This window comes from Sylvia atricapilla, chromosome 5 (genome assembly GCF_009819655.1).
Source record: "Sylvia atricapilla isolate bSylAtr1 chromosome 5, bSylAtr1.pri, whole genome shotgun sequence".
Classification (NCBI taxonomy): domain Eukaryota; kingdom Metazoa; phylum Chordata; class Aves; order Passeriformes; family Sylviidae; genus Sylvia; species Sylvia atricapilla.
Window position 1 is genome coordinate 28,642,743 of NC_089144.1, and position 19,328 is coordinate 28,662,070.

The window sequence follows — 19,328 nt, forward strand, 5'->3', positions numbered from 1 at the left end:
ACTATATTTTATTATTTCTACATCTAGTGACCTCTGTGAATAAAAGAACATTTCAAGCCACACAACACAGAAATGACTGATCATGTTATAACGCTTTTACAGTCACTTTGCTCACACAACCTCTTCTGTAACTTTCAGACTTATTAAGTTCAATTTTTTTTTTTTAAATCTGTGCTTAATTTTTTTTTTTTTATTTAAAGAAACATTAGAAAGAGCCAACAAAAACTGAATTTCAGCTTGTACCAAATGGGAAACAGTTGGACTCAGATCCATAAATTCACAACATAAAGCTTTATCCCTGAAGCAGATGGAGAAAGAAGTTATTGGAAAGAATAAGTCACCATTCCCTCTGACTATCCACTACAAAGGGAATGAGACATATTAGATGAATTAAGGCAGAAGTTAGGAGACTCCAGAATTGTGGTCCTTACCCCAGACTCCATAAAAAGACACCCTTAAGTGATTATTAGCTGCATTTGACTTCCCCACATACAGACCACTAAGAACCACAGCCTGCTTTTCAGCAACCAGGCCTCAGTGCTGCTCCTCTCCTTTCCATATACACCTCTGTCCACTCCTAGAGAGAAGTCCTATCCCCATCTTCATCCAGGAACATTATTCACCAATAACCCTCAGCTGCCAGCATCTTTCATTGCTTTTTCCTTTTCTTCAAGTGAGAGGCGGCATGAAGTGCAAACTGTTCAGCAGAGCTTATCAGCTTGAGCTCTGCAGTCTCACCTTCATGTGAACATGTTCCAGCCCCAATTATGGTCCAGAGACAATTGTGGTTTTCATTATTTGTTTCACTCCCTTCCTCAATATTATGCCTACATGGCTTTAGTTTTTCCACTAATTTCTCCCCGAATTTTCTGCCTTCAACTGCTCCCTTCTTTTCCCATCTCTTTAACGCTTCCTCCATCTTTCTCCCACTGCAGTTAGGCAAGCAGCTACCTCACCAGAAGCCAGGGAAAGGAAAACCATGTTCATTTAGATAACTGGTCTGGTATCTGTTACGATCAAGTGACAAAAGATCTTTTGGCAATACATTTTTTGAGCAGTTCAGTTGTTAGTTGACAATGAGCAAAATAAAATTTATTCTACAAGAATAGTAACTGTTGGAATCCTGGAAGCTGAGAATTTTAGGCTTCCTGTGTTAACAGCCACTGACCCTCAAGAAAACACATTTGACCTGAGGCCAGGAACAGGCTCCCAAAATTGACTGATAGCACTGGGATTACGGGTGTGTAGTTGAATAGAAGTGTGTAATATCACAGGGTGGAAAAACTTAGATTTTAAGGTTTTGGTATATGGTAATATATAAAGCATGATTGAGGTTTTAGGATGTAGGCTAAGTCTTTCTTTTTTCACCAGCTTCTTCATGGGTTTGGGTGGTGTATTGTAATTGGATAGAATAATCTGCTTTGCAGACCTTGGGTGTTTGGTTATTGGGTTAAAAGTAAAAATAATTCAGGCGTCCTTTCATAATTGGACAATTTGTACTTAAAAGACCTTGGAAAGAGATGGAGACTGAGCCATTTTTCATCGTGTTAGCTAGAACTCACAACTTGTGAGACTGTACTATAGGTAAGAATTAATAAACATCTGAGAACATAAAAATCTGTCTCTTCAGCATTTAATCCCGGCTCTAACAGAAGAAAAGGAGATAAAAAACCCACAAGTAACTTGTCTGAACCTGAGCAGGTTTGGTATCAGGTATCACAGCTCTGGTATGAACCTTTAATGAAACTCAAATACACCTCCTGAAAAGGTTAAGATGCTTTCAAGATTGAGGAGATGCTTTCAAAAAACTTGTTCAGAGGCAGAAAAACACAAATGTAGATTTCTATATGTACATTTCTAATTACTAAAAGCTTCATCTTTTGGTGTGAGAGAACCTAGTGGAGAAGCTGGAAAAAGGCAACAATAGGGTGAAATATAGTAAGGGTGATGGGTGTTGGATAGGCTAACAAAGAAAACTTGACAGACCTAATTTCTAAAAAAAAAAAAATCTCCAGTAATTTGAGAGTCCTAACTCCTGCAATGAAAGAAAAACCTCTGGTAATTACAATGGAAGAGAAAGAAGGCACCTGTAACCCAGTAAAAGATACTGAGCCATGACAGAATTGGAGTCTTTAGGAAGAAACAAGAGAATTTCATTTTTGTGAGGATACTAATTACACGTGAAGGGTAGGGAAGTAAAAGTAAACAAAACACTTGGGACATACCTCCACACATACTCCCATGAGTTTAGGAAACACATTTAAAACAACCCACTTTTGACAATTTGAGTAAAAAACATATATTTTAAAACCTTTTACTCAGCAGCAGCAAAAGGCGAGGTACAAGCCTTGACCTGAAGTATTCTATGCCAAGTGTAGACCTTCATCCTGTAATGATTAATTCTGCTGTTAATAACCTCTGAGAGAAGAACACAAGTGGATATCCTCAGTGAATCTGCCAGAAGAATGTTTTCCACAGCCTGTCGGTCAAGACACTGCCTTGTATTTAAAGATGTTTACCAAGACACATTGTATATTAAATTAGCATTTCTAGGTCAATTACAATTATGAAGCTGCAATTTGCCAGTAAGCTACAGAGGTATGTTTTGACAGGTTATACTTTTCTAGAACCTTCACAGCATCCCAGCTGCACTAGCTGGGAGAGAAAAAAAAAAAACAACACAACCTTTATTGGCACTAAAATACCCATCAGCTCCACAAAAAGCTTAGCTCTGTCCTTTCTTGACACAAGGAACTGCAGTTAGAGGTCACCCTTATTTGTACAAGGTGAAGTTCTCCTATTATCACATAATACATGGAAAGCACAGGTGAGAGGGTACCAAAACCTCAGGAACATCCTGTATACCGCTCCATCTAATTTGGTGTAATAGAAGTGGTTTTCATCATTAACACAGAAAATGTTGATTATAGTCATTAAACTATGCAGGTAAAATATTTTCATATAATCAAATTGTGTTATTTCAAAGCTGACACTACAGTATACCTGAGAAAATCAAATGGTAGATAACTAAGTGCAGTACAGATGGCTTACTTATTGCATCTTTTTTTCTTTTAATGCCCTGTTTGATCTAAACCCATCAACCACTAAGAAGCCTAACCCAGCAGCCTTTAGTCACCAGGAAAAAAAAAGCAAATAGGCAGAGTAAGAAGGCAGCAAAGCTATACTGATTAAAATGCAGCTGTTAAATCACTCCCACACTTATTACAAGTAGGATCAAGGTAACTACAGATGCTATCTGGATCTGAAAGTGAAGAAAATTCTAATTTTTACTTAGCTTAATGTTCTACTACAGCACTGCATAAAAAATGTCATAATCAAAAGCTTATTTTGTAAAAATGTGCTAATGATACCACTGCATACGATGGCCAAATGTAATCTACTCAATGCCAACTCTATTAGTAGATTAGGTTTGAAGTTACAATATATGAGTAATTTTAAATTGACTACGAAAATAGATGCCCCATTCTCCAATGAGACAGCCAGTATAGAGAAATTCCTTTTTTCAGGACTATCAGAATTCATCTCAATATAACCATACCACATGAAGCTCATTACACCCAAAAGCTTAGTGAAACTTTCTACTTAGCACCCAACACAAGTTAAAACCCACTTAGCTGCAACATCCCACGACTGAAATCAGCCTGGTCAGACAGACATAGTAACGACCCCTAAGAATTTCTTCTTAGTCAGTCACAGTAGGAAATAAACAGCCATACCAGCTAAGCAACACTGAGCACCTTGAAAGGTGTACTAGAAAAGAAAAGCATCATTTAGACCATGCAAAATCTGAGCCTCATGTTATCTTCATCAGCATTTTTAAACCTTTGATTACATCTATGCTACTGTACGTAAAAGCAGTCTCATGCTTCCTCTGTCAAGGTGAAACCTAACAAATACTGTGACAAAAGCACATGGCATTCTCAATTAAGTTGAAAATCAGAATGGTGGTGAAAAAATGTGGGTGCAGAATAGCTACAAAATCCTTCCCACATACAGCAAAAGCAATTGATCAACATGAAGATCGTATTATTCATTATTAGAACTAGCACCTGTTCAGAGTTCATCAATTTCAAATGATCTTCAACTATTGCAAGACTCATACTGAAGTCTATATACACACCTCTGTTAAAAATTGTCCACATTCCTCTCTAGGTCTCCAACACTGCTATCACATATACTTGAATCTTAAAAATCCATACAACATTAGTTTTGACTTAATACACTTAGAGCTACTTTGGAAATGCAGCTTTCTATGTTATTTCCTCTAAGTGTCTGTGCCAAGTTCTCTCAGGGGTAAAAAAATCTGTGTGGTTCTGATATCCAAGAGAAAAAAGCTAAGTGGAATTACAAGCTAGAAACAGAAATAACAAGCTACGTTTTCCAATAAAAATACTTAAAAATCCAAAAGCTCCCAATGTTCAGTGGAAAACGGAAAGGAGGCATTCTAACTCTGAGATAAATTTTATTACTGTACTATTAGCAAACATATTCCAGCTGTATGATCTGCTCTTCTGAGCAAACTCATTTGGTTAGTTTATTGAAACAGCAAAAATAGAACATCAGAATTTCCATTCACAAGCTCATTTACGATCTGGTTAAGCAGTGCTGGCTGTTCTCATGGACTAAGTCAGTCAAAATAGATTCAAGACTTATATTAGTGCATTTAAATAACCAGACTCTGACACCTCTATTAAAAGCAAATTCACTGTGACTCCTATAAGCGGTGGAGTTAGCTATCCTCAGATTTCAATCAGATATGTAACTCCTAGGTTTTCCTTATATCCCTCTCCCTTATCCTAGTCTCTCCATAGTTCAACTTTATTCTGTACCTTACTGCAACAATCACACCTATGACAAAGGTTTAGTCAATCCAGGATGAAATTATTTGGCCTAAGACATTATTATGACAGAGCAACCACTCCTTCCCATTTCAGAAGATACCCAATTAGGAATCAAAATGTTGCCTCTTTATGGAAAAAGCTTTCAAGAGACAATCTTCATGAAGAATCTTGAAGTGGCCCTACAGATACTATTTCAGAAAACAAGAATGCCAGACTTCATTTCCTGTGGTTAATAAACAAGCATGCAGTTAAATTCATTCCTCTTCCTCCAAAAATCCTACTGCAAACCTGAGAACAACTAATAACTATTGTACTTGAAGCAGCCTTCAGCTTCTCAGTGCACCCAGTACCATGCACACACTTTGTTTGAGAGTTTAACACAATTATAACTCACACCAAAGCTGAAACCAAACTGCAATTATCTTTTTTGTCATTCCAGCCCATACAGGGAAATGAGGTTTTGTCCATTTCTGGTTCCAAGGTTCCATTTGCCTCAAGTCTGACAGAATACCCAGACAGGAAGTTTTCTGCTATTTTTGTGCTTTACTCTGTATTCATGGACTTCTTCATGCTTAGTGGGGTCAAAAGGCAGCAAGACCCTCTCCCCTCCCAGCACTACAAGTGTTAGACTGGCCCAGATGCCCAAAGATTACATGAAGCTTACAATGACATCCTGTTCCCCCATCTAGCGTAAGCTAGGCCCTTACACCCTCAATCACAACAGCATCTGATTTATCCCACTGTGCTAAATTTCATAAAGCTAAACTCCCAAAAGCTAACCTATAAGGAAAAAAAAAGTTATTTCTGTCTATTCAGACAGCTAAATCTGCCTAACAAAGTCGGTGAATCCCTATGGATTGATACTGTATGGATTGCTACCAACGGCAATGAGAAAAACTCGGCAGCCCAAACTGCAGATAAAGTTCACTAAGAGACTAAAAATCAATCTAAGTAATCGCTTTAAAGAATTTCATGACAACTGATGAGCTTAAAAAGCACTGACAACACACAAGCAGAGAGGAATAAGGGATCTAAAGCCTTCCCCACAATCATAATTTTCAAAAAAATTCTAAGCCTTGTAAAGCTGAACTTTTTTGCCCTTTGCTTTCCCAGAAATATTCAAGCTTCATACGAACAGGAAAAGATAACCATATCAAAGGAAAATCAGCAAAATCTTAAATGTAAGAAAAATTTACTTACAACTTTAGTTATATACTGAAGAGAACTATGCAGGTTAGAGAACAACCTGACAAGTAGCTTACTTCTTTTCAAGGTACCTGTTTAATGTGACGGCCTAAAGCACCTGAGCCCCCCCATCAAAACATTTAAACTTATTGTTAAAGATGCAGCATTAAGGAGACAGTCTCATCTTTAACATACTAAATGTTAAAGAGCATTCAAAATGGCCCCTCCAGGGCTTTTGGATGGAGTACCGTCCTTAAATTCTATAAAACGTGTAACTTGAATTTTAAAAAATCACATGTAATTACTCAGCATATCATTTTATTGCAAGTTATATCATGGGTATTAATGTGCGGCAAATTTTATTTTAGGAAAACACTTTATCATTAACTTTCCAGACTATATTCAGACAGGCTTTTAACAGATGTTAGCAAGTTTCTATTTAACAAAGCAATGTAATGGAAAAAAATTTACTCTTGGTAGTAATGCTTGAGTCTAATTCCAGACCATAACATAACAAGAAGAAAAAAAACAAAAACAAAAACAAAAACAAAAACAAAAACAAAAAAAAAAAAAAAAAAAAAAAAAAAAAAAAAAAAAACCAGCTAAAGGCAACCACAATATAAGCAGATGAGATGCATGTGAAGTAATCAAGGTATTGTTTTGCCACCTTGCTAAGGAGCCAAAAAACATCAGCTACATCTGTCTGCAATCAAACAATAAAGTACTATTTAACATCATCCTACCTAAAAGCAGCTTCCCAAAAGCAGTTCATTCCACAAACATCAGAGGGCAGCATCCAATAGGAATTCCAGAAAGATACAGACAAATTCTTACACCTAACAGAATAAGACAAAAATAACCTATATAAATGTTACTGATTTTATGGCAAAGTTAAATGGATAGTCTCCTAGTTCAAGGATAACTTGAACAGTTAAGTAATTGGCAAAAAAATTAGTGGGCTATGTAATGCAACTTGAATACAAAGGAGAAAGTAGATGCCAAACAGAATTTTTTTAAGGTAGAATGGTCTCATCCTTTAGCCTTTCCTTTCTATATATTCTCAGACTGAGAAAAACAGAGGGGCTGAGATTTTTGAGGATCCTTCTAGGTTCTGGGCTTAAATTAAGTCCACAGGTAACGAGTGAATTAGCAACACTTACTGCTAGAAAAAACTTCACCTTTTCAATACTTTTGTCTGCTCAAAGTGGAGGAACGACTACAACTTTTCACCTTCGAGGTTACACTGTCCATTTAACACAATCTCTATTCATCCCTTACTCCAGTCAGTGCATACATGCAAATCTGATCTTTAATAAAAAATATGACTTAGCAGCGCCAAGTCAATTCCATTGTTTGATTGTAACATTGCACTGTTATTGCAATGCAGAAATAATCACAACATTTCACAAGTTTTCTTTCTTCATATGAATAGCAAGACTAATAATTTATTGACTGTTCTACATTAACAGCTCAAACAAAGCAGGGTTTACCAGTTCACCATTACATTTTATGCAACAGCAATACATGAAATATTTTAGAATAGAAACAAAAGTGTATATATATCAAAGGTTCTGGTGAGAAAATCAACATCAAGAATTATGATCTGAAATGAGTAAGTAGAATATTGTAAATCAAGAGATACTCTCTTGAGCAACCTTCTCTGCTCCCTGCCCCGGTGATACAAAGCCAGTAGCGTTTATTCTCCTTTGAAAGTTAGTACCTGTGAATGAGTGTGCAAGAAAACCGACACAAAAACTGATGAAAAGGTATTTAAGGACTATAACTCAGAACTCTACTGAAAGCTGGCTTTGCGAGTTTGAAATTAATCAGTACCATCTTGGTAATCTGAAACCTGTGAAGGCTAATGTTTTCCAAATACCAGACAATAATAACACAATGTAGCATCAAAAAATGTCAAGCTGTGTAATATCTGCCTTTTGTAACACTTTAGAAAAACGACCTGATAAACAGTGTTTCACAAAGCCTCATTTAAGTGCTGGGGGGGTGGTGCAGTTCTTTGGTAGATCACAGGAAATCCTCGTATTCTGTAAATAAATGCATTTCAAGAATTTTCAAGTCATTTTATTTCATTACTTAAGAATGCTCTCCACAAATAAATACCCAGGTACAAAAAATGAAAATGCAGACTGCAACTCTGTTTCAGGGATATCTGCGCTATTCTTTACCAAAGTATAAAGCCACGAGTTCTCTCTGCAAGATTCTTTCTTACATTATTCTTTGTGGCTTTTGAAGTTTTATAAACACTTCAAGGCACATCAGGTCTTGCACTTATCTGAAGAACAATCTTTATGATCTCTACTATTAGCTTTTTGAAGTAACTGTTTCTCATGACTTTTTGGATAAATTAAATGACAATTGCTCCAAAAGAGTTTTCTGATTTGGAAGATTATTAAGCTATTATTACAGGGGATTCCTCTTCCAGATGTCAACAAGAGTCTTTTTACGAAGGCAAGAGGCAAACCTGAAGTAATGGCCAATTCATTTCTCTGACACATTAGGCCTTTCCAACATTCCATTTCACACAGGATTATCAGCCTTGGGTTTGATTCATAAATTGCATGTTTAAAAGAAAAGTCTTACTAGGATACAATGTATGCAATTTACCTAATGTTAGCTCAAGACATTATCCTGTCATCAGCAATCTCTCTCAATTGACCACATGCTACCATATTCCCCTAAGTTTTTCATATAAAGGATTAAGAGACTGGCATAATTGGATGACATTTTCTTCTTGTCATTCACAATAAGGTCATTTAAAATGCCACTCATTAAGGTGTTTTTTTACTTGAAATAAAATTTGAGGAAAGCCTGGACTACAAACAATTGCTTTACACAGCTAGGGAGATGCACTGTACCTTTTCAGAAACAGGCACAGTCGTTACCTCAGAGAGGTTACTAGTCAGACAGGAATAGTCACCTTCAGTACTACGGAGGCATATTTTGCTCACATCTGTTATTGTTACATGATGAAAGGCCAGTCCCCACAAATAGAAAGTGGCAAAGAATGTACGGTGAAGCAAACTAACCAAGGCACATGGACTACCCTAACACAGCCCCAATTCAAAGGGCAGAGAGCCCATGAACCAGGCAGATGATTCATCCACCAGCCTAGGTAACAGGAGAGACTCTCCTGGCCAGTATGCCAACTGCCTAATGGCGTTACTGCCTGAAAGGGTGTAGGACTCCTTGTGGGATCAAAGGTGGACTGGGGCGGAAGGAGAATGCAAAATACAGAAGATAAGAGGATCCAGTCACATGTGAAGACTTCTGCTTTCCCAGGTGACAGGAGTGGCTCCATTCCATCTGCACACAGAGAGGTCGAAGTGCCTGCCAATGAGGAGATGGCCACAGATCCTAGGGGCCCACGAGCCTGCAGTGCCAGGGAATGGAGACATGTGTGCACACAGCATGTGTGTGGGTGTGTTGGTGCACATAACCACCAGCAACCAGACCAGCCTGCACGCACAGCAAGGGGCTTGGGGGCCAGACAGGCTGTAACACTGAGCAGACTGCAGAGAACAGCGAGTCTGAGCTACTGAAAGAACCGGTCACTTACACAGCCACAAGAGATTAGGGTCTGAAGGATGGCAACTGGAAGCACCAGAAAGTCTGAGCTGGCCACCTGGGGTTTGAGGGGTGGTTAATGCTTAAGGCTATAGCTCAGGACCAGCTACCCAAAAGACTCCATTTCATGAGGCAATCCTGTGGCCAGCTGCCACAAGAATAAGACCAGTTACTCGAAAGATCCAGCACATTCACCTGTGCATGTGTCTGCACATCCAAGAGGGTGCAAATACCAGAAACTGAATTGGGGCTGCAAACCAAGAGGGTTTACACACTCGGGTCAGCAACAGTGGATTGGCCAGAGGATCAGGAGCCCATTCCTGGATGGACCAAGTGTCTAAGGCCAGTTACTGGAGGGATCCACCTTACATACACTGATGTATATTTCATTAAAACCTTTCATCCTGATCACTTGGAGAAGGGAACAGGATCAGAATGCTTGTTTGTGGTTGTGCAAGCACTGTTTGCTGCGTGCTGATCTCTGTGGCCATCCATGTGTGTATGCACTACGAGCCTATGATCCCACTGGAATAAATCCTCTGCCCTGCTCCTGCCTGAACCCAGGAACATGGAATGCAGCAGCCTTGCCTCCATCACAATACTGGGCTGGGCAACTCACACCTACCACCGTCAAAAACATAAAAAAGAAGAAATATGAAGTTTCAAAAATCACTGGTGTCATTCTCAGTGATCTGTTTGCCAACTCAAACCTTCTCTTCCTTAAGCAACCAGCCATTTCTTAACTACCTTTATCAGTTAATTTAACTTCAAGATCCCTGGATAGGAGAAATTTTAGTATTGCAGACATAGAAAAAGTGTCTATATTGTGATATATTTTTTCAAACTGGTGTGCAAAATACACAGCAGTGCATAGGTTGCAGACGTGAAGACTGAGGCTCAGGCAAGTCAAGAAATCCCTCAACAACCAGTGGCAACCTCCTTTTGTTAATGGAGATCATGGCCGTCAGAAATACTTTTCAATCCATGTGGCATCTTTTGCACTACTGTAACTCCACAGCAAACTTAGCAGAATGTCCAAATGGTGAGGGGTGCAGCGCTGAGGGGTACACCGCTGTCATAATTCCTTTTATTAACAACTTAAGTTTTATCAACTTCATGAACCAGCCAATAGAAAGACTCATGTCTCTCCTACAGCATAGCCCACAAGTGCAGCAAAACAGGAAAGATGAATTTCCTTCCTGCTCATAATCACACGGGAGTAAAAAACTGTAAATTAAGAGGCTTAATTCAACTCCCAAATGCACTAAGAATTTGTAATTCTCCTCAACAGCTTTTTTCTGAACATTTGCAGCTATACCACAAATTCGTTATGACATATTTTGTCATAGAGGCAATGGCATTATTAGACAGGAGATAGTCAATGCAATGCTAGATGTCAGATACCAAAACTTTTTAACTGGAAAAATCTTGAATACATTTCATTGCTTCACAACAATTTTCCTATGCAAAATTTTATTTGCTGGTCAAATGCTTGTCAAATTCAGCAGTTTTTAAATGAAGTGTCAACTTCAAATCATTCAACGTTTCATCCTTTTAAGTTTACCTCATATTTTGAAGTTCTTTGACAGGTTCTGGACCAATTTCTTAAAATAAGAATATCTGAGAAGCAAACTGGTGAAGCTGCTGGTTAAGCTCTGATACTCAAAACAGCTGTGTAGAGGCCAAGGAAGCAACCAGCTACCATCATAACCACCCTCCTCTCCTAAGCTTGTGGATATACTTTGTGCTCTTTTCCATGCATTATAATCCATTTAACTCTCCCTCTGCCAGAACAGTTAGCAAAAGACTGGTATAAACAAACATCAGTGCCACACATAGCAGAATGGTAGGATCTGGCAGCACAAAAATGATTAACAACAGTGTAAGGGAAACATGTTTCATTTTAATAGGGTCAAATTCACTGACCTCACTAAATTCACAGAACTGATTCCTTCTGTATATCTCAAAATTGTTATTAGAATAGTAGTTTTTTGGAGCTGAATATAAAGATGAACATTATCTGCATAACTGAAGTGCCAATATTGACAAAATATTGCCTTTGAGGGAGTCAACAGCTCCTCCCACTTTCTTATCATCTGCAAACTTGCTTAGTACCCCTTCTAGTCCTGCCTCCAAGGCATTTATGAAGATGTTTAGCTATTAAATTCTTAAAGTGTTCTTCAGCTGTTTATATCAACTCTCAAGATACAAGCTTTTAGTCTCCAGTCCTCCTGTTCCTCAGACCCAGAGTAGCCCTTGAAACAAACAACTCCTTACCAAACTGATTACCCAATAAATTCCTGTTAGTTATTATGTTTCTTGGAGGATCCTGCCTCAACCTGTAATTCTAGTTTCAATATGGTAGCTCCTTTCAAATTATTTTCTTCTTAAACATGTCGTCACCATTGCTGAATTCTTTCAGATGTAGTATTCCAAAGCCTTATCCAAGGCTTGCAGTTTTTAAGCTTGCATGTTTCCAAAACCTAACAGAAAATCCAACGTCTCCCTCCCCTATCCCAGAGCACAATCCAGGTCTTTCTGCTTTTGTGGTACATAACAAACTAGACTATTCAGGCAAAGAAAACACTTCTTGGCTAAAGAAAAAAGAAAAGCACTGCTAAGTGGATGAATGCCTTCAGATGATAGATTTGATTTGCTGAAATGCATTTTACAGCTATCAGTGAACGCAGCTGAGGCAACCCATTTATGAAAGTTACTACTACTGCATACAAAATGTTAAACTTCAAGGATTAGAAGGTGCATCTAAATGCAATTTACTCTGTAAGGTTATGCATCCTTCAAGATATTACATGATCACAAGACAGTCAGAAGTGGGCATAAAACAGATATGTGGCCATAGTGCTCTGTCTGTACTGAAGAAGTAGGTGAGGTATGAAAACTGACAAACATTGAGCAATGTTCAGCAAAAACCAATACATTCGGCAAGATGTGTGTATCACTTAAAAAAGTGAATGTAATGTGGTTTAACACTCAAGAATAATTTTAAAATGCATCTAAAGGAACATTCAGTGGGACATTTCTTAACTGCCAAAGGACAGAGCTTTTCCTTAAGCAAAAGTCTTTTAGGGACTTTTCTAAGAGTCTGACTCACTAATCAGTTTTGCACACACATTTTTCACGAACATCATGCTTCAGTAACTTACAACAGAGGACTTTTATCCTGAGCCTGCAGCTTGACAGCAGTTTATAGGTAAAGAATTCCCACACAGGTGACAATGGTTTTGCAAGGAGATAAGCCCCCACAAAACTGTACCCAGTGGAATTGTGACACTTAAGACCTTTAAGAAAGAACTTTCTCCGATAGTAAAACTTTTCTATTTGACAACACAGGGCAGATTTATATCTCATCTAATGTCACTGAAGCCAGAAGCTTCTCGCACCATGCTGAGGTTCTCTTCCACTCATATATTTAATTCAAAATCTACATTTCTAGTACAAATACTAAAATTGTATAGCTTTTAAAGTAAACTTGATTTTTCTTTTGCTTACTAGCAGTACAATGCATCTTAAAGGCATTTTAATGTTTAATAGTACAAATCACTTATTTACATGATCATCTTCTACCCAACAAAATTTTGCTTCATTTAAACTGCATGTTTTCTTTAGTAAAGCAAATATCGTAAGTATGATTGTTTAAATCATATTTTTATTTAGAACTAGTAGATTTCAACCACTCACAAAGAGTTTTTAATCATCAACTAGAAGTAAGACACAATCATCCTTACATTTTTTTCATGTTATAATCTGTGTTAACTTGAACTAAAGAAAAAAGACCAGGGGGAAAAAAAGCTTTGAAGTAGTTATACCAGTCGAAAGCTGGGTTTCACATTTCAACTGACTCCACCCCTAGTAACTCAGAATGCTCTTTCATGGTATTTTAAGATTATTAAATCAGAGCTTGCCATCCTCTGTAAGTCCTTTTACAACAGCATCGACACTTGCATAATTACATGATGAAGCAATATAGAGCGCTGAGCTGGCCAAAAACTAGGTAGTTTCCAAGCAAGTCACCACACCAGCTCAACTCACTCGAGGGCTCGGAGGAGTGAGTTGTACTGCCACAGGCAGTTCAAGGACTGGGCGGCGCCGGAGCTTGCACAGCCCTGGGAAGCGGTGACCATCGCCAAAACAATAAACTCACTTCGCTTTAAACTGCTGGAGAATCCGAGCACAGTTAGAGGTAGACTGGCCCAGAATGGTCTGGTCCTAATTTTCCCTCCACTTTCCGTAACACTTTCTCGTCACTCCTCTTTTCCCGGCTTTAGGATTCTGGTCGCCACAGGGGAACAGGATTATGAAACTATAATCTAAAGGAAAACTAGTAATTTCCATTCCAAAATCTCACTCACCACTTGGCCACATTAAAACTTCTGCTGACAGGACAACACAACTATGCAGAGTGTGAGATGCTCGGATATGCACTCCTTTAATTACAGAACTGAACTCACTGGTTTCTGTGAGAAGACTGGCTGTATTCCCACAACAAACAGTTTTGTTTCACTGAAGTTATATTTGATAATCGTAAAGTTACTAAGTTTCAGACCCGAAGGAGCACCGCGAAATTTTCTCCTTTTGCAAGAAGGATATGCAAGCCTCGTCGCTTCCCTCGCCCTGTCCCACTAAGGAGCAGCCCGGGACGGGCTTAGCGCCGCGGGGACGCGCACGGGGCGGCCTCGGTCGCTACTCCCGAAAGTTTTCCTTGTTTGTTTAAGGCTCCCTGGACCGCCGTTCCCCCGTACCCCGCCCGCGGGGCGCCGGGAGGGAGCGCACCGAGACGCCGCCGCCCCGCAAGCGCCTTCCAGGCCCGGGCGCCGCTCGGCCGGCCCCGCGCAGCCGGGACGGAGCCCGCCGCGCCTCCCGGCCCTCCCCGCAGGAATGCGGCGGGAACGCCGCCCGGCCCCGGCCCCGCGCCGCCTACCTCTGGGCGCCCGCCTCGCCTCGGCCCGCGCTCCCCGCCTGCCGCCGGGCGCCGGGCGCGGCGGGGTCTCGGGCCTGCCTGTGGCCGCCGCCAGGCCCCTGCTCCAGGGACAGCGCCAGCTGGCTGAGGCCGTAGAGCAGCGAGCAGACGGCGCAGCCCAGGCACAGCAGCGCCACCCGCGCGAACCGCCGCATCCTCCCGCCCGGCGCCGGCACAGCCGGGCGGGCCCGCGGCTCCTGCGGCGGCGGGAGCACGACGGGAGCGGCGGCGGCGCGATCCCCAGCGCGGGCCCGGCGTGCGAGGGGCGGGCCGGGGGCGGGAAGGGAGGGGAAGGGGCGGGAAGGGGCGGGAAGGGGCGGGCCGGGGGCGGGCGGGCCGCAGGGCGGGGCCGCCGGGGTGCCCGCTGTTCTTCTCCCCCAAAAGTGAAAAAAAGCCGCTCATCCGTTTTTCCCGCTACGTCCCTCCTGCTGTCGCGGTTCTGTGCTCAGCCTGTCTCGTCCCCATTCAGGTCTTCAGAACATGGGTTCCTGGGAGAAGTCGAGCGTCGAAATATACCAAGCAGAGAGAGTGGCAGTCCCGGTCTGCTCCGCACTGGTGGGGCCACACCTTGAATTCCGTGTGCAGTTTTGAGAACCCCAACAAAAGAAGAACGTAAAGCTGTTACAGGGTGTGTGTCTTCATTAAGGGCAAAAGTGGGGCTAAATGTCCCTCAAAATGACACACTTTCTCCACTCTCAGTGTTTCTGTTGCACTAACTTTTCCTGTGTGAAAGCTTCACAGCTGCTTCTGTACAAGGATACTCTCTACGTATAAATATCTAAGAGGAGAATGCCAAGAGGATGGAGACAAACTCTTCTTGGTGGTGCCAAGCAATAGGACAAGAGGCAATGGCAGAAACTGGTACACAGGAAGATCCACCTGAATATGAGGAAGAACTTTTTTGACTGCGCAAGTGACAGAGCACTGGAAAAGATCTCCAGAGAGGTTGTGGAGTCTCCCTCACTGGAGATATTCCAGAACCGTACGGACACAATCCTGTGCCATGTGTTGTAGGAGGACCCTGCTTGAGCAGGGAGGCTGGATCAGATGATCCACTGTGGTCCCTTCCAACCTTCACCGATTTTGTGATATACCCACTCATTCCTTAGGCAGCTGAAGTTACACAGATGTCCTTTCTCCTTGTATAGACACAGTCTGAGCATGGGAATCACTTTGGACTCCAGCCCTTCCCTCCTCTGGCCTTGGCACACAGGTGACTGTGTGGCACCCTGGAGCAGGTGGGCGCTGCTGGGCCAGAGAAGCTTGGAGAACTGAGCCTGAAGGATTTGCAGTCACTAGCAAAAATAGAAGTATTTTAGTTCACCAAGTCATGCTTCTGGACAACAAAATGCAGGTCTGGGAAGTGGCAGAAGAAATAATAGCTGTACATCTTGCTAGATGGGAAGAATATTGGCTGCATTTCAGCTGAATCCAACACAGTAGTGGATCCTCTCTCTCTAGCCCAGACGACTGAGCAAAGGCCTAACAGCTTAACTAACCTATACTATTGCCAAGGAACGTATTTTAAATTCATAATTCAGTGCTGTTCCCTCAGCTTCTGACACTGGTTTTAAAAAAAATACAAGTTTGGAATAATTCTGCTTACTTCTTTGTCTTTACAGTGCATTTGGCTCACATTTTTTCTATAGACTAGAAACATCCTTTTTTAAAATAAGTGATAATATCCCCATTCAGGACTCTGCATTTTAAGAAAAATGCCACCACAATTCCCAATAAACCATAAAAAAATAGTTCTGTTATAGCTTTTGTGGTCTAATGATGTATGTTATGTGTGAATGCCCATAAAACCTGAGCCATAGCTTACTACTGCTCTTGGCTGTGCTTGAAAGAAGGTAAAAGCAGGATGCCAGCTGGCGACTCTGGTAGCTGGAAGAGAAGTAATGCCAAAACTGTTCATCACCGCTTCCTCAAGACACAAATAGAAACGAGGAGAAAAGGTGTCCCTCAGAAAGTATGGGATACTCAACCCTGTTTGCAGTGGAGATACTGGCATGAGTATTAAGAGATACAAGCAGGGAAATCGGGGCTGAGAAAAAAAAAAAAAAAAAGAATCCGAGAGAAGTAAGGAACTAGGGAGGATGAAATCAGGGCCAAAGATGGCAGGGTGGTGATGGGAGAGTCATAGCTGAAATGGCAGAGGATTTGTAAAAAGAACTCTGGAAAGCAATTACCGGCTTGCATTGCAGGAAGAACTACCTCTGAAACCACACACAAGGTCTTAGCTGGGCTTTCTACCCCTATATTGTGTCTTCCTCAGTGCTTTCTGCCACAGCCTGCCATCCAGCTTCCCTGATTTTGCGTTTGTGCTCAAAAGCGGGTTCTTTGCTCTCATTGCATATCTACCTGCTGACCTGTGCCACTCTCCCACTTCACAGCCCCCTACACATGCTGTCAAGTCCATATGGCAGGGCATGAGTAACACAGAGACATGAGAGTCAGGGAACAGAGATATGATGGCATATTTACTGACAGCAAGCTTAAAAGCAGACCACTTATTCCCTGCTGAGGTGTGACACTTTTCTTTTATATGGAAGACTGTTCCAGCCAGAGAAAATGAAGTCTGAAAGGGTGTTATAGTGGCACCAAGAATGAATGTGGCAGATGGGTAGTAATAATGCTCTCATGCTTCAGAGGAAGAAATTATATTTAGAGGAGAAAAGAATAAATAAGAAGTGCTAAAGAGAGGTAACAGAGATTTTTTTATTATTATCAACCATGTCATTACTTCTCTTCATTCAGTACTGTTCAATGATATGTAAATAACTAATGAATGAGGATGTATCTGCAGTGCTCTAGGAATATAACTAAGGCAAGGTCAGAGAGAAAGCATCTTTGTTAAGCTCTCTTGCTATTGGGGAGAAAAAACCAGCTAAATTTACATACACACAAGGCTTTTTTTCACACTGCAAAATCTCTCTATTTAATCTAACTATCAGTTGGCTTGATAAAAGACAAAATGCTTCTTACTACAAACTTGGTCTTGTGAGTAAGGAAGATAAGAAAAAGTTACTGAAATGCTACACCTAAATTTTATTACTGAGGAAAAAAAAATTATCAGATGGTATATAATTACCCAATTCAGTTTATAAATTCTTTAAAGATTAATAATTATGTATCTTTATTGCTCACTATGCATATTTTATGAACAATATGTAACATTTTATACTACAAGGTCTGCTGGTCTTTAATTAGCTTAAAACATTGAGTTACAATTGGATGCAAGATTCTCTCATTTTATTAATGATTATAAATCTTTAAATCCTTTTCTTTACTAGAATTCAGTTATTTAGCCATGGTAACTTTTGTATCTTGAGTATTCAATTCTATTTACTAGATCCAGAAAATAGCTCAATTCCAGTAAAAAGCTATCTTAATAAACTACAAGTGTTAAATATGTTAATATGTTAAGACAATCAATTTTTTTTTAAAGAATCAGCATCTGATACTTCTGCAAGTGTGTTCATAAGAGCAGTCACTGTAAGCCAGAAAAGGAAACCAACATTCTAACAGGTCATTAGATCAAGAGATAAATCAGATCTACTTAAATTAAAGAAAAAAAAAAAAAACACACACAAAACCACAAAGAAACAAAACACCAACGAAACAAAAAAACCCCACACCCAGTCCTAATCAGATGCATTTGTATCATTCCCCCGGTTTTGTTCTTTCACAAAATTAAAATATTAAGTTTGTAAAGCAATAAGATTTTGTGCTGATAGATTTGTGTCAATACTGCCCTGTATGCAGACCAGTTAAGGGTTTTTCAAATGCAAAGACGCTTTCTTTGATGTTCACATGCCCTTTCATACAAGCTGCAGTGTCAGCACTTGGCTATGATAGATTGCAAGGCTGGGTAAGCAGGAGGAAACTGCTTTGCTGCCATGTGTTGTACACATGGTATCATCAGACTTCTTGGGGCAATGACCCTTTTCTCTTGCTGCCAGATATTAATTTTTTCCCTGTCTATTGCCTTTTGAGAAAAAGACCTAGTTTGGTACAACTGCTTTCCACTCTTATTGCATCTACCACTTCAAATTACCTAATGTATAAAAAAATAACAAAAAATGTCAAAATCAACTTTTATTGATAACCAAAATATTATTGCTTTCCCCCATTCCTTTCCTATTTAGTTCTCACTGTTTAGCATTGTTGTGTGTTCAACCTACTTCAAGCAAGAGCTTTAAATATTTTGCTATAATCACAGTAACACCCAAGGACAATAGAAACAGGAAAACATCTAGGACAACAGTGCATGAAATTAGGTAAGTGGCATTGTAAACTATTTAGGAAGTGGTGTGATACTTTGCAAATTTCCTAGTTTCTTCTAATTTGAATCAATTATTTCTTCATCAGTAGTACACTTCAAAATTTATTTAAGAGATCCTCTGTGAACAACTGTAAATTATTAAACATTAGTAAAAATATTTGTATCATTTCCCTTAAGAATTCAATTCAATTTAAATTTCATCCTCTAAATCAATAAACATCTATATATGTAGGCCTGCACAGTATTTAGTAGTATACGACATTAAAAAAGCAGAATGAATACTTTCTAGAACCACAAAGATAATTTTCTTTCTATATTTTTTTCAATAGTTGTGTGTCAAGTACTTTTTTTCTGTTAAGATTTCTACATTTGTAGCTCCCAAATATCAGTCCAGAAGCGATTCTCAGTGTTGGGGTTTTGTTTCTTTGCA

The 19,328-nt window shown here is 40.0% G+C and overlaps 1 protein-coding gene across 2 annotated transcripts in view; it reads right to left on the reverse strand.

The window, feature by feature from the left end:
• Positions 1-14,785, reverse strand: part of GXYLT1 (glucoside xylosyltransferase 1) — a 30,134-nt gene extending 15,349 nt beyond the window's left edge. Inside the window, exons 1-2 of one of the 2 annotated variants that reach the window (XM_066319049.1) lie at positions 14,572-14,785; positions 6,791-6,883 (exon numbers count right to left, since the gene is read on the reverse strand). In XM_066319049.1, coding sequence (XP_066175146.1) covers positions 6,791-6,883; positions 14,572-14,765 — 287 coding nt within the window. In that variant the 5' untranslated portion in view covers positions 14,766-14,785. The remainder of the gene's footprint in view (positions 1-6,790; positions 6,884-14,571) is intronic. The other variant, XM_066319048.1, reaches the window with a different exon arrangement.
• Positions 14,786-19,328: the final 4,543 nt, after the last annotated feature.